Raw genomic sequence first — 18,579 nt, 5'->3', positions numbered from 1 at the left:
TGTAAGAGTCATACTGTTTCGAGAAACTGCCCATTTCCCAAAGCAGCCACACCGTGTTACACGCCCACTGGCTATGCTCAGCATGCCCTCGGTTCTGCGGCGGGGGTTTTCACGGCCACCATGAAAGTGGTGCACTGCACTGCGGCTGCGAGCGGCACCTTCCTGAGGGCCAGCGACGCTGAGCATCCTCGCACGCGTTCACTGGACACAGGTGGGGCTTCAGAGAGAATCTACTCCCACTCTGTGACCGGTTTGCAACAGGGCCGCTGCGGTTTACCAGGGAGATGTAAGAGCTCTGACGCTGCATCTTAGTTTGGAGACGCACCCGTATCACCACATGACTTGCTGTTCGTTGCTTTTTCTTAATATTCTTCCTTTTCTAGAGCGATTTTAGGTTCCCAGCAAAAACAGTGAAATCTACCTCCCTCTTGTCCCCACAACACACACGCACACCCTCCCCCCACCATCAACATTCTCCAGCAAAGGGTACACTCGCAGCTGACGGGACAGCTCCCTCTTGGTGCGCATATCCGTGGCTTTGGACAAACGTGTGATACCCACCCGTTATAGTATCACCCAGAATGGTTTCACTGCCCCAAAGATCCCACACACCGCCTGTTCATCCTTCCCACCCCCAGCCTGGGCAACCACAGACCTCTCCACGGTGTTCAGTGTTGCCTTTTCCAGAATGTTCTACGTTTGGAATCACACAGTATGCGACATTTGCAAACAGGCTTCTTTCACCTAGAAGCGTGCATTCGAGGTCCCTCCATGTCCTCTAGAGGCTTGACTGCTCACTCTTTTTAGCGCTCCGTAATACCCCACCAACTGGGTGGACCCCAGTTTGCTTGGCCACCCCCCTCCTGAAGGGCGCCCTGGTTGCTCCAAGTCTTGGTAACGAGGACTGAAGCTTCTAGAAACATCTGTGTGCAGGTTTCCGTGAGGATGTGGGTTCTCAGCTCTCGGGGGGAATACCAAACAGCACGACTGTGGGCCTGCGTGGCGTCTGAGTGTGTTCTGGCCCCGTCACAAAAATATCATCCACTCTGTGCCTTATGAGCAACGGAAATCTGTTTCTCACAGTTCTGGAGGCTGGAGGAGCGAGACTGGGGCACCAGGATGATCGGGGGAGAGCTGTCTTCCCTACTGCAGACTTTCTGCTGTGCTCTCATGCGGTGGAAATCCAGGGGCTCTGTGGGGTCTCTGTCTCTTTTTCTTTTTAAGAGAGAGAGCCCACGCTTGAGAGGAGGGAGGAAGCAGACTCCGTGCTGAGCGTGGGGCCCCACTACACAGGGCTCGATCCCATGACCCTGAGAGCATGACCTGAGCCAAAACCAAGAGTCAGACGCTCAACCAACCGAGTCACCCAGGTGCCCAGGGGTCTCTTTTAAGGACATTAATCCCACCAAGAGGCCTCCACTCTCATGACCCAATCACATCCCAAAGGCCCCACCTCCTAACACCATCCCCTTGAACGTCAGGTCTCGACATATGAACTGGGAGGACACAGCCATTAGGTCCATTGTCTTTGGTAAGAGTATGTTTAGTTTTGTAACAAAATGTGAAACTTTAAAAGCAGCCGCGCCATTCCGCCGTCCCACCAGCAACGGAGTAGACAACTGAGGCCAGAAACCAAACCAGGATGCGTAGTAACCGCAAGAGAGAGAACAGCAACGGCACAGGGAAACGGAAAACCTAGAGGAAAAAATTCCTTTCACCAAAATCCTTCCATAAGAGAAAATATCACAATCATTAAAAAAAAAAAAAAAGGCATAAAAAGGAACATTCAAAGCCAAAAAGGAGACCTCAGTAAGTCTAAGTGTGATGGCCGAAAGCAGGCCTCAGGAGAGTCAGAAGCGGACGCTGCGGGGACTCTCAGGAAGCAAAAAATCAGGAGACGGAAAGACGCTGAGAGGAGACAAGACGGGAAAAACAGGGAAAATCAGAAACCAGACTCAAAGAGCCAATCTTCGAACCTGGGCATTTTGGAAAGAGATTAAGTGAAGGAAAGGATACGCCCAACCCGGGAAACAAGGACCCCAGCCCGAGGACGGGGCTTTCCGGCGGGGCCCACCATGGGCTCAGGCACGACGGAGACTCAGCGCCGGAAGATGTCAGACCTGCGGGCATAAAGGAAAGCCAGCTTTTCGAAGTTAAAACAGAAATAAGAAAAAGGACAGAAGGAGGGAGAGAACAGAAATTAGAAAGGAAGGCAGTGGAGGGAGGGCGGGAGGGAGGACTGACACCACAGGCCAACTTGTGGACTCAGAAGCCAGGGGAGCGAGGAGGCCGGAGGGTCCGCGGCGGCCCGCGACAGCAGGAAGCGGATTCTAACCACGGCCAGCCGGCGGGTGGGGGACACACAGGACCTTTCAGACCCGCGGGGTCCGAATTTGCCTTCACCGCGCCAGCTCTCCAGGGCGAGCCAGGGCGCCCTCAGGGCAACGCGCGGACGGAGGAGCAGCGACAGGACTGCGCGAGGAGGACCCCGTTAATCTTCCCGGGGAGGGGGACACCCCGCAGACGGCCCCCGGGGAGAAGGGGACCCGGCAGACGGCCCCACGGCCGGTCGGAAGGCGCGGGGACCCGCCCGAGGGGTGGGCCGGCGGCAGAGACCGAGGCGGGCGGGGAGCGCCCCGGGGAGAGGCGCCGGACTCTGACGCGCTCCCGCAGCCGCACCCGACGACCACAGCCCGGGGCGAACCGCACACAGCGGGGAGAGCGCGGCGGGAAGGGGCAGTAACCACGCACAGCCCCCAGGGGCGCGGGGCCCACCTCCCGCCCTCCCAAAACCACACGCCCGCACCCGCGAGCCGGAGACGGTGCGTGAGCCCCACGGCCGCGGCGGGAACAGCGCCCGCAGGACCAGGCACACCGCGCCTGCACGGCCGCACGACCCTGTGGGAACCGCTCCACCGCAGCCCCTCCGCGCGGGACCCGGGGCGGGATGCAGGGCGGGGCTGCGGACGCCCGGCGGTCGGCCCCGGGTCCCGGGGGCCTCATTCTTCCCGGTTCCCATCTTTCCCGAACTGCCCAGCACTCGCCTCTCGCCCGGCTACTTCCCATTTCCTAGGTTGTGCCCTCAGCAAAGATGGCACTCGGCCAGAGAGGCGGTGGTTAGCATGACTTCCGGCTGTCCGCCCTCAGCAAAGATGGCACCCTGCCGGAAAGGGTGGGGGCACGACTTCCGGTCGGGCGGACCACGGCTAGGCTCGTTTCCGGCGGCGCTCCAAGTGACGTAGCGAGCGCGCCGCGCGGCGTGAGCCGAGGACGGTGCGGGGGCACATGGAGGTCAGCGGCGGCTCCCGCGGCTGCTGCGTATGTCTGGCGCGGGTGGGGAGGAGTATTCTGGGCGTGGGTCCTGAGGGCTGGAGGGCGCACCGGGATGCGGGGGATCGGGATCCCGCTGCTGGAGGCGGGGGACCGGCCGGCCCGTGCGTGCGTGCTCTGCCGCCGCCATGCCGCGTGGTGGCCGGCGGGCCCGGTTGCGGGTGTTCTGTCTGCCCCCAACGGCCGGGCTTCGGGGCTGGTGTTCGCCCGATCCAGCGGGGCCTCCGGACCTCAGCTCCGTCCCCAGGCCACAGGGCTGTCCTCCGTGGGGGGGGCCTCCCCGCCGGCGGGCGCCGGGGGTGCGAGACGTCGCCTTCGGGCGTGTGTCTTCCGGAGTCTGGGCTGTGCGGTGGTGAGACCCGAGGCCTCGCAGCTGCGGTGCGCCGGCGAGCGAGGGAGGCGTGCGGCCCGGGGCCAGGCTCCGGGCAGCTGGGAGTCTAGCGCGCGCTCTGCTTTAGCAGGAGGGGAGGCCCGGGCACCTTCCGTGCGCCGGCCGCGGGGTCGCCCCGCCGAGCGAGACGGTCCGAGCGGCTGGAGGCCGCAGCAGCGGGATGTGCGCCGGAGCCTGGGAGGAGCTGACGTGTCGCCTGGGCGTGGAGGCATGAAAGGTGATTTCCTGGGTCTGTGGCGTCGGGGGACAGCGGGGCCTGGGGGGACGGGAGGGCGAGGCTGTGGGGTGTGGATTTTCCAGGCGCCGTCCGATGGAAAACGTCTTCCCCTGCGTCTCCCCAAGTCAGCTCTTCTAACTCTCCGGGCCTTTGAATTGAGAGGGGCCCCGGGCCAGCCCCACCGGGAGGCCTGGGAGGGCGGGGGTCTGGATTATCCAGCTAAGCTAGCTGACTCCAGGCTGCCCGGACCGCCGCTCCGCAGCCCAAGCCCTGGCGCCCTGCGCTTCGGTGTTCAGTCACATCCTTCACGGAAACCAAGTCTGTGAGGTTTTTGCTGCAGAAAGCACCGGCCCACGCAGACACAGGCAGAGAGGAGAGGTTCTGGCTGGTGGGGAGGGTGGCCGTGCCTTCGTGGGTCCTGCTGTCGGGTCCGGGAGTGGGAGCTCGCCCATCACCGCTTTCTCTCTGTTGACCCTGCAGGGCTGTGGAACCACGTGCTAGCCGTCTTACCTGCCGGCCCCTGCCCCCAGCCCCCGGCCGCCATGGCAGCCCGCTTAGTGAAGCAATGTGCTTGCCTCCTAAGGGAGGCCACCCTTGTGCCCCCTGCCGCGGCTCCTGCTGTGGCTCCCATGGGTCGACTAAGACTTGCCCAAGTCGGCCGCAGGACTCTGACCTCCTCAGCTACCTCGCCCAGTTCGCACTTCCCACGTTCCTTGTCAGGGCTCCTAGAGAAGGAGCACGTGTTCAGCGCCAGGCCGCAGCAGCAGGAGGTGGACCGGCTCATCGAGAAGGCCACCCGGCCAGAGGAGCTCCTGGAGCTGCTCAGTGGTGGTCACCGCCTGCACGAGAACCACGCAGCCCTCGTGCTCATCCAGCTCTCCCGCCTGCTCTCCAACAAGCCAGAACACAAGGCCTCACTCATGCAGGATGCCCGCTTTCAGCAGCTTCTCCAGCTTGTCAACAGCCAGGTGGGTTTCTGGAATGTTCTCTCAGGGTTCAACGGGCAGAAAACAGTGGCACTGGAGTCCAGAGCAGCCAGTCGCTTTCCGTAGCCAGGAGCCCTGTTGCTTGCCTAGCTCGTTACATCCTTTGGTTACTCCTCCGCATGGTCCCCTTAGCTGAATTTTGCTGTCCTTCTCTACCAAGCAGCAAATGGGACACGGGACACGGATAGGCAGGAAGCAAGCTGGTTCCTCCCCGTTTCCGGGTGCTTTTGCCCTGGGCAGGTAGTCCTGATCTGTGTAGCTCCCCTTCAGTGTCTGGCTCACGGTGGGCACGCCCCTAAAGCTGGAGGAGATACGGGGGCGGGGGGCTGATGAAGGGTGTCAGGGAGCTGGGCTGAGCACGGCCGTCATCCAGCTGGTCAGATTCTTAACACGCGAGTGCAGAGGGCACCTGTCTGTGGCACGGGGGTGGGGCGACACACCAGCTCTTGGCTGTGGCCTCGTCGGCCCACGGTCCTCCCCTGGTCCGTGCTGGAGGGAAGCCCTGCTTCGGTCGCTGAGCTGCAGAGCCCGGTGTGCCGGTGTCAGGCTGAGGCGGAGGAGAGTCACAGGTTAAGGGTGGGGTTTCCGACTACAGTGTGGGAAAGCAGTGGGCGTGGCCGGCTGGTTTTACAGACAGGTAGGCCTGCGGAGAAAATGCCGGAATGCTTCCGTGGTAAGGGAGGTGCGGAGCTTTCCATCTCGGTGAAACGTGTGCGTGCGCTGAGGTCACGGCAGAAGGTCACTTCTCTCTGATGCTGTCGCTTGTAACCCCTTACCAGCCTCCTCTTCGCTCTGCAACTGTGGTCCTGGGAGTTACTGTTTTGCACGCACACTGACAACTGAAGTGTGTTTCAGGGGATGAGAGCAGATGTAGGAACAAACCCATGAGCCAAAGCAAAGTGGGAACAAAGTATAATGCGGGTGGTGACTGAGCTTCCTTGTAAAAGCTCTCCTGCCTTCCAGGAGACGCAACACAGGTGCCGCACCACGCTTCCTGATACGGACTCCTTTTCTACTCGCTGGCCTCCCAGCCCTTCCCCGGCTCTCCTGTTTGCACTCTGCTCCCTCTGTGCAGTCCCATTTCACTGGGGAAGGGAGCGGCCCCACCAGTGGCAGTGGGGCTGAGTTAGAGGCTCAGTGCTGTGGGCAGGACCCCACCTAAGCCCCTGCTGCTGGCCCCCTGGGGGCCCTCTGCCTCATACTGCTGGGCTAGAGGGGCCCCTGCGCATCCCTGAGGCCTGGAAACATCAGCGGGGTCCCCCCTTGTCAGAAACAGCCCCCGAGGAGGAGGAGGGAGGTGCTGGTGCCACTGCCTCGGCTTGGGGACAGCATGTGTTGCGGTGTGAAGCCTCACGGGGTATGGGTCCCTGAGGTGGTAGCGGTGGTGACGCGTGAACAGCCAGCCCCTCGTCCCTGGTGCCTGGGGGTGTGGGGTCGCCAGGCCTTCTCTTGCCCACATATCCCAGGGCTGCTTTGCAGCCGCACACCCTGGGGAGCAGGGGCTGGATGGGAGGGTGGGGCAGCAGGGCACCGGCACCTGGACGTGCTCCGCGGGGCGGCTCGCTCCCCTCAGCTAACTGCTTACCGTCGCTGTGAGCCAGGGAGCCAGCGGGTGGGCAGTGAGCCTGAGTCAGCCCTGCAGGCTTTCCCCTGACCGCTGGACTCAGCAGCTTGCTGGGTTCATGTCTACGCGCGAGTGGGGCGCTCGTCCGGCGTGCCCACTGCACAGATCCGTGGCCGGGTCTCTGTAAGCACCTGCCTCCGTGGAATTTGCGTTGGAGGAGCCTGGGGGGTTTTCCTCCTCGCACAGAGCTCGTGTTCGCAGGGGACCCAGATCGCTGGCGGAGCGGGGCAGGCCGCTGGAAGTGCCCACCTTCCGGCCGTGGGCGGGAAGCCGTGCTGGCTGGGGACGGGTGGGTTCTCGGGTGTGACTTCCCGTGTCCTCCCCGCCCAGGTAGCCTCGGTCTGGCACGGGCCCCTCGTGAGGCTGCTCCGGAGCCTCTACGCGCTGGCGCTGCCCGCGGCCTGCAAGCATCTGCAGTCGGTGGAGCAGGAGGTCCGCTGGCGCCTGCGCAGGCTCCAGTACAAGCACTTGGCCTTCCTGGTGGAGTCCAGCACCACCTACATGCAGCAGCGGGGCTCCCAGGAGCTGCTGGCCGAGCTGCTTGTGAGCCTGGAGCGGCGCTGGGCAGAGATCGAGGACAGCCGCACGGTGGTGGCCCTGATGGCGAAGGCGGGGCCCCTCTCGGAGCCGCTGATGAACCGCCTGGAGGACAAGGTACTGGAGCAGGGGGCGCGGGGCAGCCGCGGGCACGCTCTGTGGCCACGCTCACGAGCCGAGCATGCTTCGTCTTCTCTAAAATCACTGTGTGCGCCTGACCTGGGCTGGCGGGTGGACCCACTCCAGGCTCACGTGTCCCAGTGATGTGCCGCGCCACCCCCCCCACCCCCCCCCCGCAGTCTGGTCAAATTCAGCCCCCGTTGCCGTTGTAGCGGGCGCTGGCCTAGATGGCTGCTACAGCAGGCCGTGCAGCCCATGGGCCCCAGACCCCCCGCACTGGGACCTGGGGATAAGTCTGGCTGCAGACAGGGCACCCGGGCCTGGGGCTGCCCCGGGTGGGAGCTGGGGCCTGGGGTTAGTGAGCTCAGGCCCAGTTGCTATCCCACAGGGGCCGCCCAGCGCCGCGCAGGAGCCCTGGCCTCGGCCGCCCCGCTGACCCCTGCGGCTGTGATTGACAGTGCCTGGAGCTCGCGGAACGGTTCGGGCCCGAGGAGCTGCGGAGGGTGCTGGTGACGCTGGCCGCTCAGAACCGGCGGTCGGTGCCCTTGCTGCGAGCCGTCTCCTACCACCTGGTCCAGAAGCCCTTCCCCCTGACGAAAGGCGTCCTCTTGGACCTGGCGTACGCCTACGGTGAGCCCTTCTGGCCGGGAGCAGCGGGGAGAAGGGCGCTCTGGCTGCAGCTGTGTCAAATTCGGTGCCCGCCCACCCCATGGCCGGCGCTGGCCAAGAGGCTGCCACAGAAACACAGTGACCCATGGGCCCTGGTGCCCTCTGCTGGGCCTCAGGGATAAATTTGGTCACGGACACCTCATCCCCAGACCTCGAGGCCAGGCTGGGGTGGCTGGGTGGCTCCCAGGGCAGTCTGTAGACCCTCGAGGGTGATCCCTGGGCTCGCTCTGTCCCGAAGGCAAACTCGGCTTCCAGCAGACACAGGTGTTGCAGCGCCTGACTGCCGACCTGCTGCCCCACGTGCCCAGCCTGACGTCCGGCGAGGTGGCCCGCTGCGCCAAGTCATTCGCCCTCCTCAAGTGGCTCAGTGGGCCTCTGTTCGAGGCCTTCGTCCAGGTGAGCCGGGCAGAGCCCTGCGGCCTGGGCTTGGGCGCCGTGGGGGCCTGACTCCCCTGGAGCGGGCTCCCTGCCCCTTGCGTCAGGGAGGCACAGCTGGCCGGACACACTGTCTGGTTGGTAAGGGGGTTCCTCCTCGGGTCATTCGGGGGAGCAGACGTCGTGGGTGGGGACTGTGTTTTCTGTTCTCAGCCTCAGAGGAGTTTATGCTCACGGGTGGCTGCCTTAGGAGCTGTACGGGTGGCGAGGCTGGAATCCGCTCGCAGCTCCCAGGGCAGCAGCAGGGAGAGACGCATCTGTGTGCACAGCCTGCAGCTGCTCGAGGCCGTGCCGAGCGGTCACAGCATTTGCAGAGCCGCTGCTGGGCGGCTCCTGGGGACCCCAGCCTCTGGGGATGGCAGCTGCTGGCGGGGAAGGTCTGGGTGGCCCTGGACGGCTGGGGTCATGGGCGGTGGGAGGGATGGGTCTGTCTTACACTGTCCCCCGCCTGGCCTGGCCGGCCCAGCACGTCTTGGACAGAGCCCAGACCGTCCCGGTGCCGCACCTGTGCAATGTGCTTCTGGCCTTCGCGCACCTCAACTTCCGCCCAGAGCGTCCGGAACAGGAGGATCAGTTCTTCAGCCTGGTATGGTCTGTGCGCCCCTGCCCCCCCTTCTCCCCTCTCCCTGCTGGCTGCTACGGGGCCCCTGGGGAGCAGCTCCAGGCTGGAATTCTGCGTGAGGGCCCTGGGGATGCGAGGGGAGCAGGCTAGAGCCACATGAGGTACATTGTCCTGGTGACAGAAGACACACAGTCCCCCGCGCCTGCTGTGTGGCCCAGAGCAGCTGCAGGTCAGGAGGCATCGTTTGGCTCCCTCACCGGCCACACAGTCAGGGCCAGGGATCCCTGCTCTCCGATCCTGGTGTTTCCTTAATGCCCCGCTGTGGCTGTGAGCTGCGGGCAGGGCTGCATGCCGCGTGGGTCACCTGTGCATCCACGCAGGGTGAGCCGTTCTGCGTGTGCGCCGGCTTTGACCCTGGGCCTCTGTGCAGCACTGCCCTAGCGGGCCAGCTGCCGCCCCTTCCATAGTTTCCAAGTCCCCTCGAGGCCAGAAACACCTCCCCAGCCTGGGGCCTGCTCCCGGTGTGACGGGAGACATGAGCTCATGCCACAGACCCCTGCTGCTGGGAGGGGCTGTGGGAAGCTCCAGCTGAAGGTCGTGCCGGTGCCGAGGAGGGTTTCTGGTACTCTTGACGGGGGCCGCCCCAAGCCTGGCCGGGAGCATGGGCAGGATTGTCCCCGTAGCTCTTCAGGCCTCGGGGTGGCCAAGTCCTTCGGGAGCCCTGAGCGCTGCCGGCCCGGGATGCTGGCTGCCGCTGAGGGCAGCCCCTTCCTCCGCCCGCCCTGTCCTCGCTCAGGTTCACGAGAAGCTGGACTCCGAGCTGACGGGGCTGCACCCAGCCCTGCAGGTGGACGTGGTGTGGGCGCTGTGCGTGCTGCAGCAGGCGCGGGAGGCAGAGCTGCGGGCTGTGCTGCGCCCTGAACTGCACGGCCAGTTTCTAGGTGGGTGGTGGGGCGTCCCCTCCTCCCGAGCCCGCGGCCGCCGCACGTGCCTGCTTTTGCGCACCTCCACTAGGGCAGGGGAGAGGCGGCCCCCCAGCTCACCTGGTGTTCACCGCTCCTCTGTCCTCTCCCTGTGGGGGACCCCCAGACCCTCTTCCCTGATAGCACATGTGGTTCAGGGTGCAGCGTGGGGGCAGGGTGCCCTTGTCCCCCACCTGGCCTGCGTGTCCCTCAGCCCACCTGCTCTTCTCGCGCCATCTTCTCCCGTAGAGGCCAAGTCCCCGAAAGACCAGGGCACCTTCAGGAAGCTGCTGCACGTGAACGCCAGCGCGTGGCTGGAGCACCCCGGGTACGCGGGCCCGTGTCTGCCGGCCGCGGCCCTGCTCCCCCGGCTGTCCGCCCTTGACGGGAAGGTGACCCCCTTGCAGAAGGAGCTGCAGGACACGCTGAAGGGGCTGCTGGGGAGCAGCGACAGGGGCAGCTTCGCGGTGCCCACCCAGTACGGCTGGGTCCTGGGTGAGCCCCCCCACACCCCCCTGCTGACGGCCACGGGGCTGCTGCTCATTCCAGCCCTCTGTGGTGAGGGCCCTGCGCCCCTGGGGACGGTCCCCAACACGTGCGCCCACGCCCCTCCTAGACGCTGAGGTGCTGCTGGACCCCGACGGCCAGTTCCTGCCCCTCAGGAACTTTGTGGCCCCTCATCTCGCCCCACCATCCGGGAGCCAGCCGCTGCCCCCCGGAGCCAAGAGGTAGGCAGCCAGACGCCTTCCCTGGGGCTCCCTGCTCCTTCCATGGGCCCCAGGAGTACACTCCGCCTGAGCCCCGCACCCTTCCCTGCCAGGCTGGCCTTCCTGCGCTGGGAGTTCCCCAGCTATGGCAGCCGGAGCCGAGACCTGCTGGGGCGCTTCGCGCTAGCCCGGCGCCACGTGCAGGCCGCTGGCTTCCTGGTGGTGGACGTGAGTACTGTGGGGCCCGGGGCAGGCCACGTCGGGGTGCCACCTCACACGGGAGAAAGGGAAGCTTGGAAGGTGGTGTTTAAGGCCACAACTTCTAGGAGCCACTCAGGGCCTCATAGACCCAGTGTGCGTGCCGGCCGCAGAGAGCAGGGTGGCCTTGCAGACTGGGGGACAGTTTTGTCACGTTTATGGCTTGGATGTTTTTCTGTTTTCAACGGTTTTTAAAAATTAAAAAGCCATCTTTGGGCTCTGCAGCCTTCCGGATCCCTGGCCCAGGGTCAGGACACTGTAGCTCTTAGCACTGAGAGAAGCGGGGCCTCCCGGCTGGCCACACTCCTGCGGCTCCGTGAGCTTGGGAGGCTAGGGGTGCGGGTGCAGAACAGCGGGCAGAGCCGTGGTCCCCATGCCCTCCCCGCAGGTCCCGTACTACGAGTGGCTGGATCTCAAGTCCGAGTGGCAGAAAGGCGCCTACCTGAAGGACAAGATGCGAAAAGCTGTGGCAGAGGAGCTGGCCAAGTGACGTGTCCCGAGCCGTGGACTGCTTGCGGGGGGCCGGGCTCTCCGAGGCCTGGCCGGGGCCACTGGACACTCGTGCGTGGGCGAGTTCGCCCAGAGGGGCATGCTGGCCTGCAGCGCCTGCCTCTTACGGGCAATAAACCTGGGATTTCAGCTTTCAACACCAGGAGACGTCCCAGGTTTTGTTGCCTTCGCCGCCCTCTGCCCTGCTTTGCGCACTACTGGCCTGTCCCCACCTCTGACGCCTCTGGCCCTGGGGCCGTGAGGACCTTCCCAGGCAGGCCGTGGGTGTGGGGACGCGGCTCGGGGTTCCGCCTGTGGTGTGGGTGCCGAGCACAGTCGTCCTGGGAGGTTCTCTCTGCCTGGGGTGTCGGGCGAGTGTGGGTGTCCTGAGAAGCCAAGCTGATAGGAGGTGCTGGGTCTGGAGCAGAACCAGTTCTCGGCAGACACAGCAGGTCTCGTGACCCCTCCCCGCCCGTCCGGGCCAGAGGTTCCTGGGGTCACAGGCCTGCGCACCCCAAGCCTCCTTTCCCACTGCAGCAGTAGTGCCACTAGACGCTGGAAAGAACAGTTCGTCCCTGGTGCCTCTGGGGTGGAGGGAGCTGGGGAGAAAGGCCGCCTCCACCCTGCGTCCCGAGGCCAGCCGTTCCGCACACCTGCAGAGAACTCGCAGCTCACACAGGCACGGGAGTGGACACGTTTGCCCAGGGGGTGGCTGTCCCTCGCTAGGTGGGAGGGGGCAGCGACAGTCCGGGCAAGAGGCCTGCCATAGCAAAGGACTGGCATGGGCGAGCACCAGGTGCAGATCGGCTCAGGAGGGCCTCGCGCGGCCCCCCGAGGATGTATGAGCCTGTCCTGGGCGCCGCTCGGGCCCACCTGCCTCCATGGGACACACACGAGTCCCTTTGTGCTCGCGAGTAGGGACGTGGTAGCTGTGTGCTCCCGGTTTCCTCAGCGGTGACCTCTCATGGCAGTGGCGGGGGTCCCACCAAGATAACTGACAGGGATGGGAGTCCCCAAGTAGGACGGCTCCTCGCCACAAGAACCCCTGTGCCTTCTACACCCGCACCTCCCTTTTGCCAGCTGCCACCCCCGTTTTCTCCACGTCTCCCCTGCTCTCAGAGCTTCTGTAGAGGAGTCTGACTGCATGGCCCTCGGGTCGGATCTGCACCAGTTCCCTACGGGCGGCGCTCATGCGGGTGTCCATACTGGCCCTTCCCTGCCCCTGCGGTTGGATGGCTTGGCCCCACTCTCGAGGATAGTGCAAACCCCAGTTCTCGGATAAACGCCCAGGAGCACGGCTGGCACTGCGCCGGCCTATGTTTCCACCAGCAGAGTGAAGAGCCCTTTTGTTCTTTGTGTCCTTGCCATGTGGTGTCGTCCTAGATGGCTCAGATTCTAGAAGATGGGACATCTCCCCGGTAGCTCGTGCTGGGGAGCACTTCATTTTGGCCATCCGGGGGGCGTGCATCAGGCCCCTGCCATCTCGGTGTTCCCACAGCGACCAGTGTTGTCTCCATCTTTGCGTGTCTTTGCTCCATTTGTATCGTCTTTGGAGAAATAACTGTTCAGTTCTGCATCTCCTTTTTAATCACGTGACCTGAGTTGTAAGAGGATGTTCTAGAAACCAGTCATTTACTGGATGAAGGATTTGCAAATGCTTACTCCCGTTTTGTGGGTTTTCACTTCCCTGATGGTGTCCTTGAACCAACCTGTGAAGGTCACTGTATCTTTTTCCTTTTGCATGTGCTTCGTGGGGGGTCATATCCAAAAATCCTTGGTTTGGTGAATCTAGATCAGTAAAATACACCCATTTTCTTCTAAGAATTTTATAACTGTGCTCTTAATACCTTTCGTCTGTTTGGGGTTAGTTTGTATTTGGTGTGTGCCCGGTGTCAGCTTCGTTCTTTTGCACGTGACTCTCCAATTGTCCCAGCACCGTTACTGGGAGAGCAGCTCTCTTCTCGTTGTACAGTCTTGGCACCTTGGTTGAAGCTCCATTGGCCACAGGTGTCGGGGGTTATTTCTGGCTCTCAGCAGCACGCTGTCTCTTGATCGTTGCTCTGTAGGACATTCTGAAGTGGGCTACGTGAAAAGGCTTCCATACAGCAAGGAAAACAGCCAACAAAACTGAAAGCCTGCAGAATGGGAGGAGATCTTTGCAAATGACACAACCAATAAAGGGTTAGGATCTAAAGTATATAAAGAACTTAACACACACACACACACACACACACACACACAAAAACCTTCCAGTTTAAAAATGGGCAGAAGGGACGCCTGGATGGCTCAGTGGGTTAAGCCTCTGCCTTCGGCTTGGGTCATGATCTCAGGGTCCTGGGATCGAGCCCCTGAGTCGGGCTCTGCTCGGCGGGGGGCCTGCTTCCCCTTCTCTCTCTGCCTGCCTCTTTGCCTACTTGTGATCTCTCTGTCAAATAAATAAAATCTTAAAAAAAATAAAAACGGGCAGAAGACATGAACAGACATTTCTCCTAAGGCCATCCAGATGGCCAGCGGACACATGAAAAGATGCTCCACATCACTCGTCATCGGGTGGGACACCACCTCACACCGGTCCGAATGGCTAAAATTAACACGGAACGACGGGGGTCCGCGAGGATGTGGAGGAAGGGGACCCTCTTACGCTGTTGGTGGGAATTCAGGCTGGTGCAGCCGCCGTAGGCAACAGTATGGAGTTAACTCAAAAAATTTAAAAATAGAGCCACCCTACAGCCCAGCAATCACACTGCCAGCTGTTTACCCAAAAAGATAAAACACAAATTCGAAGGGATACCCGTGCCTCTAGGCTTAGAGCAGCGTTACTGACCGCAGCCAAACTACGGAAGTGATCCGAGTGCGCGTTGCCTGATGAATGGGCAAAGGGGAGGGGAGGTGTGTACACACACGACACACAGCAATGGGCTATTTACAGCGTGAGGGGAAAACTTGGCATTTGCCATGATGTGGATGATGCTGGGAGGTACTCCGCTAAGTGGACTAAGACAGACACCATAGGATTTCACTTCTGTATGGAATTTATGAAACAAAAAGGAAAAAGGCAAACTAAAAAACAGATTCCTAACTATAGAGCACAAATGCATACCTGAGGGGAGGTGGCCAGGGGGCCGGGGCCGGAAGTGTTGGCTCGCTCCACGCCTGCAGTTCATATGACGCTACGTTAACCATACCGGGATTTTAAGGAGGGTGAGTCCTACTCGATGGTACATTTTCAGGGTGGTTTTGACTATTCTGGGTCCCTTGTGGCTGCGTATGCATTTTAGAAGTAGCCGGCCAGTTCTTACAAAGAAGGAGTTGGGACTCGGAGAGGAATAGCAAGGGAGCCTCGGCTCAGTTTGGGGAGCGCTCTCGGAACCACCTTATGCCTTCTGATCCATGAACGTGGGATGTTTGCACATTGATTTAGCCGTTCCTTAATTTCAAAGGTTTTCTAATTTTTAGAGTGTAGATTTTGAACTTACCTTGCTAAACTAATTCCTAAGGACTTTATTCTTTGGGGGGTTATTACGAATGGCATTCTCTTTATTTCAGTTTTGGATTGTTTATTACAAATTTATAGAAATACAGTTGAGTCTTGGGGCTCCTGGATGGCTCAGTGGGTTAAATAAACCGTTGCCTTAGGCTCGGGTCATGATCTCAGGGTCCTGGGATCAAGCCCCACATTGGGCTCTCTGCTCAGCAGGGAGCCTGCTTCCTCCTCCCTCTCTCTGCCTGCCTCTCTGCCTACTTGTGATCTCTGTCTGTCAAATAAATAAATAAAACCTTTAAAAAAATACAGTTGAGTCTTTACCCAAAGTACAATTCATGTACAATATCCTGTTGGTTTCAGGTGTACATCATGGTGACTCTATTTGTACACGGACCCCCATGAGTCTAGTTGCCTCTGTCACCGAAGGTACTGGAATGTTGTTGACTGTATCCCCTATGCTGTACATTGTACTCATGACTTACGTGGTTTCTAACTAGAAGTTTGTGCCTATTAATCCGCTTTGTCTGTGTCCCGCCCCCACAGCCCCTCCGTCCCTCTGGTCACCCTTCTTTGAAGCTGTTGCCATTTTGTGTTTGGGGTTTTAGATTTTTTACAATTTTGTAGGATTTTTTTAAAAAAGATTTTATTTGACAGACACAGCGAGAGAGGGAACAGAAGCAGGGGGAAAGGAAGAGGGAGAAGCAGGCTCCCCGCTGAACAGGTTGCCCAATGCGGGGCTCCATCCCAGGACCCCAGGATCCTGACCTGAGCCGCAGGCAGACGCTTAGCGACTGAGCCCCCGGGCGCCGTATGGTGTAGGTTGTGAGGAGCCTGCGCTCCAAGAAGCAGCTACACCAGTTTATGTTCCCACCAACATGCGCGAGTGTCCCAGCTTCACACGCTCGCCAACACTTTCCATGTTTCCTGTTTGATACCAGCCGTTCTGACGGGCGGGGTGGGCTCTCCCCGCTGTGACGCGTGGGTCCCTGGTGAGGAGTGGTGCTGCGCATCGTGTCACGCGTCTGTCGGGGTCGGCTTTTCTTTGGAGAAATACCTATTCGGACCCTCTGCCCGTTTTTTAATCAGGGCATCTGTTGTTGGGTCTTTACTGCATATGCTCTGCTTTATTGTTTTATTTTTATTTTTTTTTAAGATTTTTATTTATTTGCCAGACAGAGATCACAAGTAGGCAGAGAGGCGGGCAGAGAGAGAGGAAGAAGCAGGCTCCCTCCTGAGCAGAGAGCCTGATGCGGGGCTTGATCCCAGGACCCTGAGATCATGACCTGAGCTGAAGGCAGAGGCTTTAACCCACTGAGCCACCCAGGCGCCCCTGCTTTATTGTTTTATATGTTTTATCGTGTATGTTCTGTATTTTGGGTATTTGCCCCTCACTGGGTCGTGCGGTTCGCGGGTCCCCCCACATTCCGTGGCTGCCGCCTTCATGTTTCGTTGATGGCTCCCCCTGTGCACCGGCTTTCTGGGCTGATGCTGTCTCGTGTCGCCCTTGCCTGAGGAGACTCCGAAATGAATGTTGCGAGACCGACAGAGAACGTGCCTGTGCTCTCCTCTGGGGGTCTTATGGCTTCGGGTCTCACACTGAAGTCTTTCGTGCATTTTGAATTTATTTTTGCGTGTGGGGTAAGGCAGAGCCGGTCTCGTTCTGCATGTTGTCCAGTGTCTGTCGGCGAGGCCGTCTGTCCCCCGTCAGACACTCTGGCCTTCTTTCTCACAGGTTCGTCGACCCCCTAAGTGCGGCTTTATGTCTGGACTCTCTCCAGTTCCGCTGACCCGTGTGTCTGTTTCCCGCCAGGTCCGTACTGTTTGGGTCACTTTATGTGCTCTGCAGTGTCGTGTAAAGTGTGGGCGCGTGGTACCTCCACGTGTTGCTGCTTCTCAGGATCGCTTTGGCTGCGAGGGGCCGACCGTCGATCTCCATGAGCTGGTCTTGAACCCGCAGCCTCGCTGAACTGATGTTCCAGTCCTGATCGTCGTTGCTGCTTTGAAGAGTTTGTCTTTGACTTCAGCATCTTCACAGAGGCCTGCTTGTGGCTCTGCCTGCCTACATCCTACTTGGAGTCCGCTGGGCTTCCTGACGTTGGGGAGGGGTTTGTATTCAGCTCAGAAGTGTGAGCCGCGCCTTCTGTGGAAGCGCGCTCGCCTCCTGGCGTTCCCGCGGTGGGGGTGTCCAGGCCGTTATACTCCGCATTTCCCGGAGACTCTGTCCGCTTGTCTTTCCCCCGTTCTTCAGCTGGCGTGGTCTGTCCGGCTTCACGTTCACCCATTCTCCTGCCCATTCGAATCTTCTGTTCACCCCTTAAAGTGAATTTCATCATTTCCCTGCGTTTTGGATGTTCTCCCCTTAATGTGACCTTATCATTTGACCTCCCTTAACTTCTTTGCTCAGGCACACGTGTACCACGGCGCCTCGAGGTCTCTGTGAGGTGTGTCATCCTGCCACCCTCCTGGGCAGTTTCTGTTGCCGCTTTCTTCCCCGTACAGGGGTGTATATAGTCCTACTTTCCTCTCCTGGTGCCTGGTAATTTTCTGTTGGAAATTGGGCATTTTTAATAAAATCCTGTAATAATTCTGGGTTCAGGGCCAACGCTTTCTCTCCTCTGGGGCTTCTCACTGTTACTTGCTCATTTGCGGGACTGGCTAAGTTATCTTGGTGAAGTCCTCTGCTTTTCCCTTGCAGTGTGTGGCCTCTGGTGCTCTTCCTCTGGAAAGTACATGGCTGTGCCCACAGTCACCCTGGCCTGCTCTCTGGGCTGTGGCTTCACTGGCTCTGTGAGTCTCCTCCCAGGTGCCTTTGACCACAACCTCCACGGTCTTGAGAGCACCCTCGGGTTCAAACTTCCCCAGGCGCTATTGCAAGGCAAGTCAGCTCCTCTGGGAAGAGACTGGGAGCTCAGCACTCAGTGGAGGGGGGACAGCAGCCTCTTCTGGAGTGGAACCATGGCCCTGAGCTGGCCTCCACACGCCAGGCCCAAGGTCGAGTCTCCCTCCACAAGTGGGGGCTGATCAGAGGAAGGGAGCCCCACCTCACTCACACCTGCCTGGGACTCAGGCTCAGCAGCACGTGCCAGGATGGGATAGGAAGTGCTGAGATCCCGGGGGCCCCGCGTTCTTGGCTTAGCAGTCAGGTGCATTCTCTACCTTCGTGAGCGGGGAGAGGGGAGGGAGGCAGCGGCTTGGCCGCGTCAGACAGCACTGACTCTGCATTCTTTCAAACTTTGAACGGGGCACCCGAGTGGCTCAGTCGTGTACAACGCTTGGTTTCAGCTCTGGTCGTGGGATCGAGCCCGAGTCAGCCTCCGCACTCTGTGCAGAACGCGCTTGAGTCTCTCCTTCTGCCCCTCCTCCTCCCTTTCTCAAATAAATAAATAAATAAATCTTTTTTAAAAAAACAAAATAAATTGGCCCCAATTTCCTTGAAGAGCTCTTTCTTCGTCGGTTTGCCCATCAGACCATTTCCAGGAGCCCTGAGTGTTGGTGGCACGATTTCCACCAGTTTCACTGGGAAACAGGCTTTCGTTCTGGAATTCTGGCTGCCCTCACTCCTTTTCTTGCCTCCCTGTGGGGTTAGACCCCGCAGCCCCATGTTGGAAAACGGGCAGCAACAGACGCCCTTTTCCTGCCTCCGCCCCAGAGAGCAGTCTCGCCGCCGAGCACGGCGTTGGCTTCGAGCGCTTGCGTAATCTCAGCTGAGCTCATTTTTACTTGCCAAGAAGTTTTTCACCATCTGAACGGCTGTTGGATTATGTCAGACGGGTCGTGTGTCACTCAATACGGTCACATAATTTTTCTT

The 18,579-nt window shown here is 60.4% G+C and overlaps 1 protein-coding gene and 2 non-coding genes across 8 annotated transcripts; all 3 read left to right on the top strand.

Moving 5' to 3' along the window:
- Positions 1 to 3,171: 3,171 nt before the first annotated feature.
- Positions 3,172 to 11,450, top strand: TBRG4 (transforming growth factor beta regulator 4). Of its 6 annotated transcripts, none has more exons than XM_047694849.1 (12): positions 3,172 to 3,318; positions 3,789 to 3,950; positions 4,419 to 4,906; positions 6,879 to 7,202; positions 7,664 to 7,835; positions 8,113 to 8,270; positions 8,776 to 8,895; positions 9,668 to 9,812; positions 10,083 to 10,328; positions 10,450 to 10,561; positions 10,654 to 10,768; positions 11,187 to 11,450. In XM_047694849.1, the coding sequence occupies exons 2-12, from the start codon at positions 3,932 to 3,934 to the stop codon at positions 11,286 to 11,288; spliced, it is 2,001 nt and encodes a 666-aa protein (XP_047550805.1). In that variant the 5' UTR covers positions 3,172 to 3,318; positions 3,789 to 3,931; the 3' UTR covers positions 11,289 to 11,450. The 6 variants fall into 6 exon arrangements, with proteins under 6 accessions (XP_047550805.1, XP_047550808.1, XP_047550807.1 ...); XM_047694852.1 differs by having other exon boundaries at positions 3,179 to 3,318; positions 3,792 to 3,929; XM_047694851.1 differs by having other exon boundaries at positions 3,179 to 3,318; positions 3,792 to 3,938.
- LOC125081545 (small nucleolar RNA SNORA5) lies at positions 7,380 to 7,516 on the top strand. Its single transcript, XR_007121742.1, has one exon. It is a non-coding gene; the product is annotated as a small nucleolar RNA SNORA5 (small nucleolar RNA).
- On the top strand, positions 7,881 to 8,014 carry LOC125081544 (small nucleolar RNA SNORA5). The gene has a single exon (XR_007121741.1). It is a non-coding gene; the product is annotated as a small nucleolar RNA SNORA5 (small nucleolar RNA).
- Positions 11,451 to 18,579: the final 7,129 nt, after the last annotated feature.

Source organism: Lutra lutra, chromosome 11, assembly GCF_902655055.1.
Source record: "Lutra lutra chromosome 11, mLutLut1.2, whole genome shotgun sequence".
NCBI lineage: Eukaryota > Metazoa > Chordata > Mammalia > Carnivora > Mustelidae > Lutra > Lutra lutra.
Note: the sequence above shows the minus strand (reverse complement) of the source record. Positions and strands in the feature narration are given on the sequence as shown.

Bases quoted from the DNA above. Each gene is read 5' to 3' on its own strand.
- TBRG4 (XM_047694849.1), top strand. The intron at 7,836-8,112 runs GTGAGCCCTTCT...TCTGTCCCGAAG, and splicing joins GGACCTGGCGTACGCCTACG to GCAAACTCGGCTTCCAGCAG. The intron at 9,813-10,082 runs GTGGGTGGTGGG...CTTCTCCCGTAG, and splicing joins ACTGCACGGCCAGTTTCTAG to AGGCCAAGTCCCCGAAAGAC.